This window comes from Morone saxatilis, unplaced genomic scaffold (assembly GCF_004916995.1).
Source record: "Morone saxatilis isolate NCDOM2014 unplaced genomic scaffold, NCSU_SB_2.0 Contig22, whole genome shotgun sequence".
NCBI classification, from domain to species: Eukaryota; Metazoa; Chordata; class Actinopteri; family Moronidae; genus Morone; species Morone saxatilis.
Genome location: NW_023339785.1, coordinates 4,561,377 through 4,574,774, shown reverse-complemented (window position 1 = coordinate 4,574,774; position 13,398 = coordinate 4,561,377). Strand labels below are relative to the sequence as shown.

Here is a 13,398-nt window from a genome sequence, read left to right as displayed (position 1 = left end):
TATTCATAGATATGTTTTCATTAGCGTATAATCACCTGAATATAGGATTCCTTATGTTTTCATTACCTTAGAATGAGCAGTTTTTATCTATAGCTGCGGGTTGCCTTCCATGGAGTCATGTTGACATGCATTATAAACTGTTGACTAATGGATCAAAATGTACAAATTAGTGTTTTTATCATGAATAAGTTAATGCCAGGGAAGTGCTTTTTTTACTCAAGTCACTAATCTTAAAATGTTGAAAGTTAAAGGTTTCTCCATGTTTATTACCCAGCTGAATAAAGTCAAATTTGAAGGCAGACACATCAGTTACTTTAGTTTCATAATTAAAGGACTCTATATTACTAGATTAGCTGGTACCATTTTTTTCCAAATGGGGCATATTTCAGCTTTAAACTGATCACCAGACTTGATGTAGAGAAGTTCTCAAGGACAAAGTTTTAGTAATGTTTGGAAAACTAATTATATTTACCACAAATAGCACTGAGACAGCTGCTGCTGCTTTTGCCAAACTTGGCTACACTCATATGGATTTTCTCATATTAGAAATTAATCTGAGGCTGGACTGACTGATTCTTATCATCACTCTGTGATCAACATAAGGGACACAATAGTATTCCCCCTCTACCTCATCTTATTTTCACTCGTTCAGCTTAAGGAGGACATTACAGATCCTAGTAGAATTGTAAGTAATGAAATATAGATAATGGATGATTGTTGTTGTCTGAAATAAATAATGATCAAAAAGTGAATGCAAATTAGAATTTGAGGAAATGAGATCTGCAGCATATGTGGGATATTATTTAAAAAATGCACCATTTTATCAAAACACTACAAAGATCAACTTGCTTAAGACAATCAAAACCTAAAATGAATCATAGAAAGTAATTTCTCTGGGATTATTATGATCTGAAATGTGTCCCTATCAACATCCGTGTATTCCATCAAAGAAGTAACACACATCACCGGGTTGTTATTGTGTAGAGATAGCAGGATGCCGAGATGTCGATAAGTCCTCTCCTCTTTTTTCCTGAAGTGGCCGTTTCAGATGAGCTCATGAGTTATGGAGGCTAATTAATATGGGCAGTGCAGAGTGTGACAGGCTGAAGGATGGCGTCTCTCAGCCACAGTCATTTCCCCTTATCTCCATCAGACACTCAGCAGCTTCAGCCTCCTCATTCACAGCCTCCCTTCAGTTTAGATGGGAGATTTGTACGGCTGCATGATGGTCAGAGTGGTCACAAACTGCTGCATGAAAAAAACAACCATAATCAGCTCTCCGTGTGAGCTGAATTGGAGACTCTTTTTTTTTTACCACTGACATGTTTTTGGATTCTCAGCCTGGTTTGGTTTCGTGAAATTATATTACTGACAAGATACTATTCATTATTCATTCAGGAGTCCTGGAGGTGATTAGGAAATTCAGTCCAGCCACTAAAAATAGACTCATGTTTTCTGTCAGCTGAATTTTTATCTGCTTTCTGAGTGGCGGAGCTCAGTTGCAGCCTAAGCTTCTTCGTGCTGTCAGGAGAAACGTTAGAGCCTGGCAGATCAAGAGAGCAGGTGATGGATATAAAAACCTGAAATAAATACATAAATATTAATATGTTTTGTGATTATGAGACTGCACAATCAGTAGTGAAATAGTCAACAACTATTGGCTGGTTTACTATAATATTTTATAGACATCAATAGTCCCAAGAAGATAAACTCTGATGACTTTATTAGAGTCTACTATTTATCAGCATTTATCAACATCAGTTGTGGGTGTTTTATGAAAGGATGGTCAGTGTACTTAGAGGCCAATGTATTTTAGTTTTGAAATGAGCAAACCACAACAGGAAATGAGCTGTTTCCTAACTACCATTTATATATATGGGGAACAAAATGTTTGTTTTTTTGTTCTGTTTTTCATTTTATTCGTTATTTTCAAAATGGGTAGTTTTTTCTTTTTCTCGTTTTAAACAAAAAATTGTTGGCCGTTTTTGCCGCCCTTTGTGGCCAATGGAGGGGGAAAAAAGTCCCATGTTTATCAAAGAAACAACATTTTTAACGATGCAGAATTCTTTGTTGCTGCAGAAGATCTTTACTTCATTCAGATAAACATCTGAAGCCAGTTAAATGTTATGTACATGGTGTACAATGACATTGGATTAACAATTGTTGACAACAACTTTAATAAACTTAAAAAAAAAAAAGTCTGTAACAAAACAATGTGCATTAAGATTACAACTACATTATAATGTTAATAAATTATGTTTAACTGTTTATGCTGGGTTTAATTGTTGAATGGAGAGTATTAAAATAAAGTGTTATTAAGTCAGTGACTTCTCTTTTTCTTCATTCCCAACAAAACTGCACATACTACATCATACTTCAATCAAAAGTTGGATAAAAACAATCCACCTGAACTTTGTGTCTTCAGTCCAACAGATAAATGTGAGTTGACCTTCAGTCTGACACACGGCTTTAAATCTCGTATCGCTGCCAGGCTAAATCATTTGTCTGCAACGGTGCTTTAGCTATAATCCATTTTAGACCATTCAACAGCAACAAGGCATGTGAATGGCATCAGTTACAGATAATTCTCTTACAAACAAAGCCCTGTTTAGAATCATGAGTTCTTCTTTACACAATCAGGAGGAGCATAAATTACTCTTAATTTCATCGTCAAAGCAACTGATGTGGGGTTACATCCATGCAATTCTGTAGAGTTGACTGCATTATGTGGGTGACATAATTTCTGTGGCAACGCAGCAGCAGGTCACAGTGACATTTTCATGGTATATGTAGCTACAGACCTGACTGGAAAATGGCTGGTTAGAGGGTTAAGAAATGTTTGCTGCATAATGAAAACCAATGATTACAGTCTTCATCTAGTCAGGCCAAATTTTCACTATGTCCAGTATGACCAGATACTCTCAAAACTAATGACATCAGCTGCTGTACTTTGTGTTTAGTGCTAATTAGCTAAAGTTAGTATGCTAACACTAACTAAAATCTAAATATGGTAAAAATGTACTGTATATCTGCTAAAACATCAGCATGTTAAGGCAACGTCAGGTGTTTTGAGACGAATTCCGGGTACATTCTGGTAGGAACTGCTCCCCTGAGAACTATATACCTTCAAGGGCTTTTTTTCTCTTTGCACTCGCACTGCCATGTGAGCCTGAGCCTAAGGTTACAGGCGGTTGTTTGCTGCTGCATTGGCTCCGACCAGTCAGCATGCACTTATGTCGCTCAGGGGTCATCCACCTGTTCTTAGAACTATGCTCCAGTCCGAAAATGCTTATTGTCATTTTGAACATGTTTAATGCTGACATCTGAATTCATTTTAAAGCACCGCTTTGCCCTAATCTCAGCCGAAAGGGCCTAAATATTTGGGGGAAGGATGGTCAGGCTGAGCGACCTTGCGCTTGTGTTCTACTCTGTCAACAATTCAAATTAAAACACAGATGATTTCCTCAAAAAATATACGAGTACTGACTGTACTGTATACTACTGAGTTTGCATTTTTGAAATCTGCAATATGGCTTACCTTGTGTCTCAGTCATGTAACACGTTGACCTTAGTGGGAAGTTGATCTGTGGGAAAAGGGAACAGAAACCACAGAGGATGAAGGTCTGGAGCCTGAGAGAGAACCACCTCTCTGTGATAACTAATCGTTACTGGTGGATTCCAGTTTGTTTCTGGCCGAAAATTACCTGAAATCTGAACCGAACACTTACAGTAAAGTACAGTAAAGGTTTGTTCAGACCAATCAGAGCTAAGTATAAATTAAACATTTGACGACATGGGCAAAAGGAGCATCCTGTTTTCTGCTCAATAAGTAACTCTGCACTTAAACATACATTCATTTTTGCTGTTTGTTATAAATCAGTAGCAGCATCTGATATTGACTTCCTTTTACCTTCTCAGATCCAAGGTAAGTGCACATTTAGAGATGAATGCTTAGATCATTGAATATAATACTGTATATGGTATATAAATGTTCTGCAGATTCAACTAACTAAAGTTCAAATTCACTACAGTTTTATTTACAGTCTTTGTACAGATTATTATTCCAGTAAAACTAAATGATCTCATTAAAACTTAAATGCTTGGATTACCTCAAGCAAGCTAACTTTTGTGCACACTCCAAACCTCAAATGAGATTTTAATGATGTTTGTGGCTTAACAAATGCTTATAAATGTCTCCTCTAAACAGGAGAAATTGCGAGACCATTATAGGAATGGATTCCATGGAAATCGATGACGACGTATATATCAATAAGAACCTGACAATGGAAGGCCTCATTACCAAAGGTACAATATTAGTCATTAGAGTATTAGATACAACTGCAAAAAGTTTTGGAAACTAACCTGTTGATTAACTTAAATTTTAATATCTTTTCATATTGGTGCCGCACTGTATAAGTAGTTCATAAAAACTTTTATATTTGGGTTTCTAGGGAACTGTGAGGGTGCTCCTATTTCACAGAGAGAATCTGGTCCGCTGTCTCTTATAAATTATGTTTAACTGTTTTCTTTCTTTGATTTAGTGGATTTTCAGAGAAAAAAGCAGCCCTCTAGATGTGTGAATGTGTGTCTTGGATTACTGTGCGCCGTCCTGTTGGCTGGTAACATTGCACAGATTATCTACTGTAAGTGAATAAAACACAATAAAAATGTGTGTAGCAACTGCTGCCTGGCATTTAATGTTTTCAGGTCCAGCTGACGTTGTAATGTAGATAAGTATATGAAATACCAAGGAGAGAAAAAATATTTTCAAAATCCAACAATCTAAGCAAATTCCTTTATTTTATTTTTTTCACAGATCAGATAATCAGCCATTTTGCGTTGGCAGACCCAGCGCAGGCCAGTTACAGCCCTGAAGGAGGTCAACTGCAGAGCAGTTACGATGCTTTAACTGCAGAGAGAAAAGAGTTAGAGGCCAGATTGAGTAACCTGACCAAGGAAAAAGACGAGCTGCAGGAAGTTTACAATTCTGTGACTACTGAAAGAGATGACTTCAACGCCAGGTTTAATAATCTGAAACACGAGAAGGACCAGTTACAAGCAAGTTACAGCACCTTAAAACAAGCGAGCGATCAATTAAAGATGAGCTATAATGACACGCAGAGGAATCTTGAGTGGTTACAGACTAATCACCATAATCTGACAGCCATTAGAGACCAGCTACAGGTCAATTACAATAACCTACAAAGAGAACATGATAAGTTACAGACTTTTTTTCATCGGTTAGAGGGGAATTACTCTTCGCTCAATAGGGACAGGGAGCAGCTGCTAGGAAACTACAATACACTGACTATGAGTAAAAATCACCTTCAGATCAGCTATAATTCAATGTGGAAAGAAAAAGAACAATTGAAAACTAGCTACAATACTCTACAGAAGGAAAAAGAGCTTTTACAGACCAATTGCAGCAGCTTGGCTATAGACAGAGATCAGCTACAGAAGAAGATCGACAAAGCAAGAAGAAGTAAGGTGTTTCTCATACAAGTTTAATTCAATCAGTGTTTTTGTATTCCTAGCCTTTTTGTGATATTTTATGCCTCTCCATGTTGCAGAAATTGTCTGTCAGACAGGCTGGTTCAAGTTCGACATCAGCTGTTACTTTGTTTCAACTTTGAAGAAAAACTGGACGTTAAGCAGGCAAGACTGCATCACCAGGGGAGCAGATCTGGTTGCCATAGACGGCATGGATGAACAGGTGAGAAAGAAAGAATAAACTTGGAGACATCAAAAAAACATGTTGTCTTCAAGAATTAATGGAGCAGTTTAGCAGCATGGTTGTAAAGCAGAAGCAAACATGGTGTTTTATCTCTCAGTGTTTAAATGGGACCAACTATAGATGCTGACACATGGAAAGGGGTTAAAGATGAACCAGAGTGAGAGCTTATGGGTAGATCGATGTGAGGAGCTGTTTTCTGCAACAAACTACACAAATTGCAAAAGTAATAAATGAAAAATGTTTAATATTCCAAGAAAGAAATGTAGCGTTCTGGTCAGAATCTCTGGATTTTAATATGCTAGGAGATAGTTTGGCATAGAGTAGAAACTGGAGAGGAAGAAACAGCTGTTTTTAGCACAGCTCACGAAGGGCGATGAGCGAGTACACCATTATCTGTATGTGTACTCAGAATGGGTGGGGCTTAAAGCAGACATGGGCGGGTCTAACCAGAAGTTGTCCAGTTAAGCCTAAAATTGATACGGGTTAATCAGAAATTGCTTAGAAAACTATTTACAGAACAGCCTCAGAATTGAGCTTCAGAGCAATGTTCCTGATCACAGAAATAGGAGAACTGTTTACAGAAAAAAAAAGTACCTAGATTTATTGTGTATTAGAAAACAGATATTGACGCATTTCACTCTGCTAGTACTAAAAACTAAGTTACATGTACCGGATACTCAGCAGTAGTACTTGCTCGAGCCTACAGCTCACACTGTTTCCCAGTTTGACATATATCCTCTTTACAGTACTTGTGTGTGACTTGTTGGCAGCTGAGAGAGGTGGCTGATTGATCGGTTTGGGAAATCATTGCATTTGATTAATGACTCTGCTTGGCTAACAAATAATTATTATACAGTCCTGAATTGACATTCTCATGAGTTAAGCTCTGCCTTTTTTTTTCATTGTCTTCTCTATGTGCTACACTAACAGGTATTTGTCCATCGGTTACTGAGAACTGGCCAAAATGCCTGGATTGGTCTGACTGACAGTCTTAAAGAGGGGACTTGGATGTGGGTGGATGGGGAGCCAGTAACAACATCGTAAGTTTTAATTTCCAGAGTGTCTGAAGTAAAATATCTCATAGGATCATGACATTTGATGACAGAACAACTGGTTTCTTAATGAACCATCTTCATTTACTGTATTAAGGAACTCAGCTCTGTAATGTTCAGTTTCTTTCACTGATTGTATCCTTGTATTTTTTAGTAAGAGCCTTCAGTTATTAAGCAATTCATATTAAGGATTTTAACCTTGACTCTGACAGGGGTCACATTTGGATAATACTTTGAGAACTGCACTGAAGTTCTGTCAAAATCTGTTTCGGTTTTGATCAACAGTGAGGGCATGTAGAAAATGTAGGGAACATTTTTAATGCATTTTCAGCACAAAGTACAGCACATTCAGCTCAAAGATCTGTTCCACTGTACTGTCAAACTGAGACCTTACACAACTGCACCCACAGAGACATTGATTTCACTGAAGTTCATTATCTTGTGTGAATGTGTTTCAGAACACACAGGGGTGGTAATGGAGGCGGTTTAAAAAATCCCATGATTACTTGAAGCCTCTGCATATTACTATTTCTATGCAAATGAGTTGGTCAGAAGCAACAGGTTGAGAAACAAAACCTGGATGCTGTAAAAAGCATTTCTCTCTGTGTTATCTTTATATCAGGTACTGGCAGCCCGGGCAGCCCAACAGCTATAATGGGAACCAGGACTGTGGAGAAATGGTGGAGAAATCGGGAATGGGAGAATGGAACGATGATGGCTGTTTTGCTGAACAGATCTGGATCTGTGAAAAATAACATTGCAATGATTTTCACAGTTAATGAAGGTGTGAGGCTTTGGTCTGTGGTTTATATCTTCAATATTTATTATATTGAATATATTATATTATTACTTTCCCTTAAAATCATCCCATTGTTAGTTTGCCAAATTATCATTAGCTTTCATGATTTTAAATCTAAACTTTGAAGCAGAACATTGTTAATAATTTCATAAATTTGATATTCAACTGGTGAATATAGTTTGTGCGTGTGTAATCGAATATAAATTGCTTGGTTATACTAAAGCAGATTTTCATCAATGTCCAGTACTGTAGTGTTCATAGCTTTAGATGTGTTTGCAAATTTCTGTCTGATTATTATGCATGAAATGAGTACATTTTATAAATCATGTATGCTACAAAGCACATTTATACAACATTTGCATATGGTATTAATAATTTACTGAACCACTCTCTAAAGATTACAGGCACAAATTAATGTCCATCTCTCATCATAGTCAAATTAATAAACAAATTAAACTATTTTCTCTTCCTTGGGTACGTACATTGAACTTTTTACTGTATGGTCAATGTGAATCTAATTACAACAAGAAAGATTATGATATATGTGATGAAAATGTCTTTATTCTTAATTAAAATGGATTCCACCAGACCCTGGGAATAGAAGGAATTTGAATTTTACAAGAATGAAATCCAATCATGTGAATGCCATTCATACAGTATAGTAGCAGAATTTAACTTTAACTTTAAATCTGTCTCTGCAGTGCTAAATGTGCAAGAGCTCCCCTTTTAATTTACCTACATTAATCCTGTTGTTGTGCATGTACACTGTTGTGTATTTGACATTGCGCAAACACACTTGAGGTAATGTCTTCTTTCTTTTTCTTTCCCTTTATAGACCACTGGTTGGTAAACTTTAGCACACTGTGTGCAGTTTAGTGGGTTCTGGAGTTAAGTAAACTTACTATTGTCGTATTTTTAAAGCGTAGCGGCTGTATTTGACGAGTTAGGAGTGAGAACGTGTTGGCTTTGGATAATTTGATTATAACTTGAAAGTGTCATCTTGAAATGACACGTTCTCCCTCATTGAATAATCCATAATCTATGAATATGCTAATATTGTTTTCTTGCTTCATAAGTTTATTGTCAGTGTTCATGCACTGGAGTAGACCCTTTTGCAGGACTGTTTTTATCCTGCACCCGTGATAGATTTCTAGCCACATCCGAGTTTAATTTTTGACTGCCAGCTCCCAGGTCACATTAGTGCGAATTAGTAACAGCAAGGTAGGCTGATTAGCATCTACTTGGAAAGTGGAAGCTAGCCAGCATAGCTAGTACATTACCAAGGCAGAAGTTGAAAGCACCTTTACAAGCAAGGCCAGCTCTAGGATGTCAGTCAAACTCGGCCATCCTGTATTTGAAATATATTTCAAAAATGTTTTATTATATTGTGAAAAAAGTGCTGTATCATCATAGTTTATATTTCCTTACACAAAGTCAGAAGAATTACTTTCAAATGTTTCATATGGCCGTTCAGTTTGCTACCCTGTTGCTATGGACTGAACTTGGAAAAGTAGCCTCATTTATTTAAACACATTAGGTCATCAGACTAATGCACATGCAACACCCTTTTAACTGTTTTTAAAACCTTTTTTTCTGCTCTGTGAGTCTAACCAGACCAACATGTCTGGTTGAGGCTCCTTGATCTTTTATTTTTAGCCAGGCGGCCTAAATCGTAACCTCACCACCCGCCGAGGCCCTGGGGGGAGCCCCATCTCACCACCCGACCACAGACGGTTTGGATCGGACTCATCTCTTAAGGAGATTGAAAGGCTTGGTCCAATTAATGGTTGAGATGCCCCCTTCAAGAGCAGCCGCTTTGAATGCAACCGCCACCACACCCAAAATGAGCCACATGCCAGAGCATGGTGTCTCTGCCCGCTAAATACATCTGCTCTGTGTACTGCTCACATGTGCGTGATTCTAAAACGTGCTCTGTCTTTCTTCTGTGTTATGTAACATGTAGTCTGGTGTGGCTGCAGAGAGCGTTGTCAGCACTTGGTATTTGTCAGTGCCTTGTCATCTGTTCAGGGCGCAGCAGGGTGACTGACAGGCGGAGGTGGACACAGTAGAAGCAACACCTTCATGATATGATGCCATCCAGTGCAACAGTTCTGCAATAAATGCTGCTCGTCCAATTTTCTTGTGTTCACTTTCTGTTGCTCTTTATCAGAGAGGCTCTGATTTAACATTCATTCTTCAGTTCACAGTCATTGTTTGTCCCACCCAAGACCTCCCTATTCATTTTTATTAGTTTTAGCCAACTTATTTAGCCACAATTACAGAATGGATCATGTATTATGCACATTAAATTCCCAGTCCCCTTTTACCGTTTACAGTATATCTTTAACTAGGAGAATATAACAATCTTAAAGCTTCACTTGATATATTATATTACATATATTTCTATATTACTCACAGACCATAGTGAAATGTAACTAAGTACATGTATTTAAGTATTTAGTACTTAGTACTAGGTTCTATGTCACTTTATACTTTATACTGCTCCACAACATTTGTGGCAAATATTGTTCTTTTTACTACATTTCTTTAACAACATTATTTAGAAAGTATATACATAAACTTATAAATTACAATTTATTGTTATGGATGAAGCTACCTGGCAGTATATGGAGTAATTGAAATTAGCTCCACTTTAATTTACAGATGAATTCATCACTAATTATAATACAATCATATATCTAATATACAGTATTCTATAGGAATCAGCCATTCTGCATAATGACTTCTTGTATTTTAGGTATATTTTAATTCTAATGATTATGGACTGATAATTGTTTATTTATTCTAAATGCAGGACCTCTGCTTGTAACTTATTGTATTTTTGCACTGTGGTATTGCTACTTGTATAGGATTTTTATTACCATTAAAATAGGGTTAAAACTCAATTGATGAAATTGATCACCAAAAAGACAAATATAAAGCTATAGAGAATGAATGGTGATAAAAAGCAACTGCGTTTAAAAATGGACCAAAAAAAGAAAAACACACACAAAAGACTTGTAGTTTTCCATGTTTTGCTGTCTAAACATTTTGTTATGGATTCACAAAAGTTTTCTACTGTTATCAACCCTGCAAAGTCTAAAGTTGGGGAAATTGTTTTCTTTGAGCATGAAGCATGAAAGTGTTGTCTTGACCTTTTGTTCTTCAGTATAATATTTCCATACATCATAATATTCCCTTATCTTGTGCAGTGCTTCTTGTCTTGTCACAGACATACACATGGTAGGGGATGCAGGAGAAGAATGTACGTGTCTATACATTTTTAAATGGGGGAATATCAGTATACTCTTAGTGGTAAACGTGATGTGTCTTACATAAAACAGTGGAAGTTTTACATGCTTCTCTATCAAGACCCTACGCTAACATGCAGAGCTTAACACTATAGTTACCCACCTACGTCTGTACAGTCTGGCTCGACCAACCAGTATGAGCTGCTAGTGCTACTGCGTATTGAGCCTCAGCTTTGGCACCTTTAGTCTCTCTGGTGGTGAGAAGGTGTTTGACCCTCCACTGCATGTGCAGCCATCATTCACATCCTCATTTGATGGCACAAAAAAAAGCAACAACAAAGCTTTTAGCATTGTGATTTGCTGTATATTTCTTTATTTTACAATGCTTCTGCATTGACAAGCACAAGTGTTTCAGCTGCTGCCTTCCTTAGTGTGCAGGCGTGTTATCGAAATGACCCTGATTACTGTGCGAGTCTGCAGATGGCAAAGGAGAAAGGAAATGTTTCTAGGCAACAGAGGCCCAGTCTACAAAGGGGAGCAGGCCAGGAAGTGTTAACAAATTTGTCAGAGTGTGAGCTGAACAAGATTATTTTTACCTATTTAGGACATCTGTGTGTTTCCTGCGAAAATAGATTACTTGAGTAACCAGGTAAAAGATAAATCATTTTAACAACCTGGTATTCTGCAAATATCCAAATGATGCAAAACACCAAATGTTGTTTGTGCTTTGTAACATACATTTATACAATCATTGCATGCATATTTATTAATCACACAGATGGTAATTTGCAAACATATCTAAAGGCATGTCCACAGGATAGTATAGTAAAATATAGACATTGATAGCAAAATCTGTTTTGTACAACCAAGCAATTCATACTTCATCATATCAACCACACTAACACTAACACTAACTAGATAGTAAATTTACACAATATTAAAATAATAAAACAATGTTCTGCATCAAAGTTTACTACTTAGCAAGTTAACTTATTTGGTTTGTGAACAAGAAATGTGATAATTTAAATGAAAAAGTGAAGAATGGGTGCAAAGTCCATTTGTGTATGTTTCCCACTATATGGCCCTCGGTCTTCTCCCTCTTAAGTGAATAATAATTACTCTGTAACCAGGGGCGTTTCCAGAGGGGGCACTGGCCACCACAGGTGCCACACCATTATCCTTCCCTCTTCTACTCCGGGCAAGTCTTTCAGAGGCTAGCGGGCTCAGTTTTAACGCTAGAACACATCCAATGGTACCAACCAGGCTTGCTTTACAGGAAGGGAAGTTATGTAAAATTTTGGCGTGGGAAAAACTGGCATGGCCATTTTCACACTGGTCCCTTGATCTCTGACCTCAAGATATCTGAATGAAAACAGGTTCTATGGGTACTCACATGTCTCCCCTTTAGAGACATGCCCGCTTTATGGTAATCATAAATAAATCAGCCCATGCAGTTTGGGGCAAACGCCATGCAGTTTTTTGCACATGGTATGAATGTGTTATTTTTGCTTTCTGTATTTGAATATTTCTACAGACTGGGGTCCATAAACAGTGTTGGACTGCAAAATAAATTGGGAATGACTGGAAAGAAAATTCTTCATGCCACCCCTGCATAAGTCAGTGGCCAACTTGTGCCCCCCCCCCTCCAGTCAAAAAACAATCTAACTCCTCATTTTCTCCTTGCAGCTTCCTGTAAACCCTTAATATTCATCTGCAGGTTCTTATAATTCTATTGCTCTCTTGTTTTAAGGTGTTGTAACTTTGCTACAACTGGTCTATTTTATCAGGTTATTGAGTCCATCCCCAGCTGACGTAGGGCGGCTAGCATCTGTGAAACGCAAAGACATTTTTAAAATGACAATTTGGAAAACGATTTTACGTGTTTAGATTATTGGATTTTGAAAAGATTTTTTTTCTCGCATTTGAATTACATTTGTAGTGACAACAAACAAATCACTTACAGTACATAACCTCTCCAATGTTACATGGCAACAGGACAGCGCACAGTAACCCAGGACACACTCCACACTCAATGTCAGATAGCCATAAAATTATTTTAGCACGTTCAACTTTCCAAGGAGAAACAGTTTTGACTTTTCCTAGCCAGTGGCCCTTTTTCCATCAGGACAAACTTTATATTTTTAAGGCCCAAAAAGCAGAATCATCAACACCAAACTATTCAATCACACAGTTTTATTCTAAAACGGATGGATCACATTTTGAAACTAGGCTTTTTGATCTCTTTTGATATAAAAAGTCTGTAATCACATCCCTCTATGAAACACTCAACCATCATTTGTTTTTCATTGTTATCTGAACAATTCACATGTCACCACACTGCTGAGGACACTGAATGCTTTATTGAAAACAAGCCATTTGCAAGCTATCTGCACCCCCTTAGCGTGAATAGTTTTTTTTTTTTAAATACAGCTGTAGTGCAGACATCAGCCTCGGTGGCAGCTGTAGCAAGATTCTGGGAAAAGATGCAGAGAAACGTGACCACAAAAATGTGTCAAATTTTTCAAAATGACAGAAACGGTTGTCAAGTTGAAGTGTGCCAGA

The 13,398-nt window shown here is 37.4% G+C and overlaps 1 protein-coding gene and 1 long non-coding RNA gene across 2 annotated transcripts in view; one reads left to right on the top strand and one right to left on the bottom strand.

The window, feature by feature from the left end:
• The window catches only part of LOC118333266, a 25,341-nt gene extending 21,761 nt beyond the window's left edge, over positions 1 to 3,580 (bottom strand). Inside the window, exon 1 of the long non-coding RNA XR_004796965.1 lies at positions 3,539 to 3,580. This is a non-coding gene — a long non-coding RNA (uncharacterized LOC118333266). The remainder of the gene's footprint in view (positions 1 to 3,538) is intronic.
• A 652-nt stretch (positions 3,581 to 4,232) lies between these two features.
• On the top strand, positions 4,233 to 7,799 carry LOC118333855 (C-type lectin domain family 4 member M-like). The gene is made up of 6 exons (XM_035669654.1): positions 4,233 to 4,305; positions 4,542 to 4,643; positions 4,817 to 5,482; positions 5,571 to 5,713; positions 6,665 to 6,774; positions 7,409 to 7,799. Exons 1-6 carry the CDS (start codon positions 4,233 to 4,235, stop codon positions 7,539 to 7,541), a joined length of 1,227 nt encoding a protein of 408 aa, XP_035525547.1. The 3' UTR covers positions 7,542 to 7,799.
• Positions 7,800 to 13,398: the final 5,599 nt, after the last annotated feature.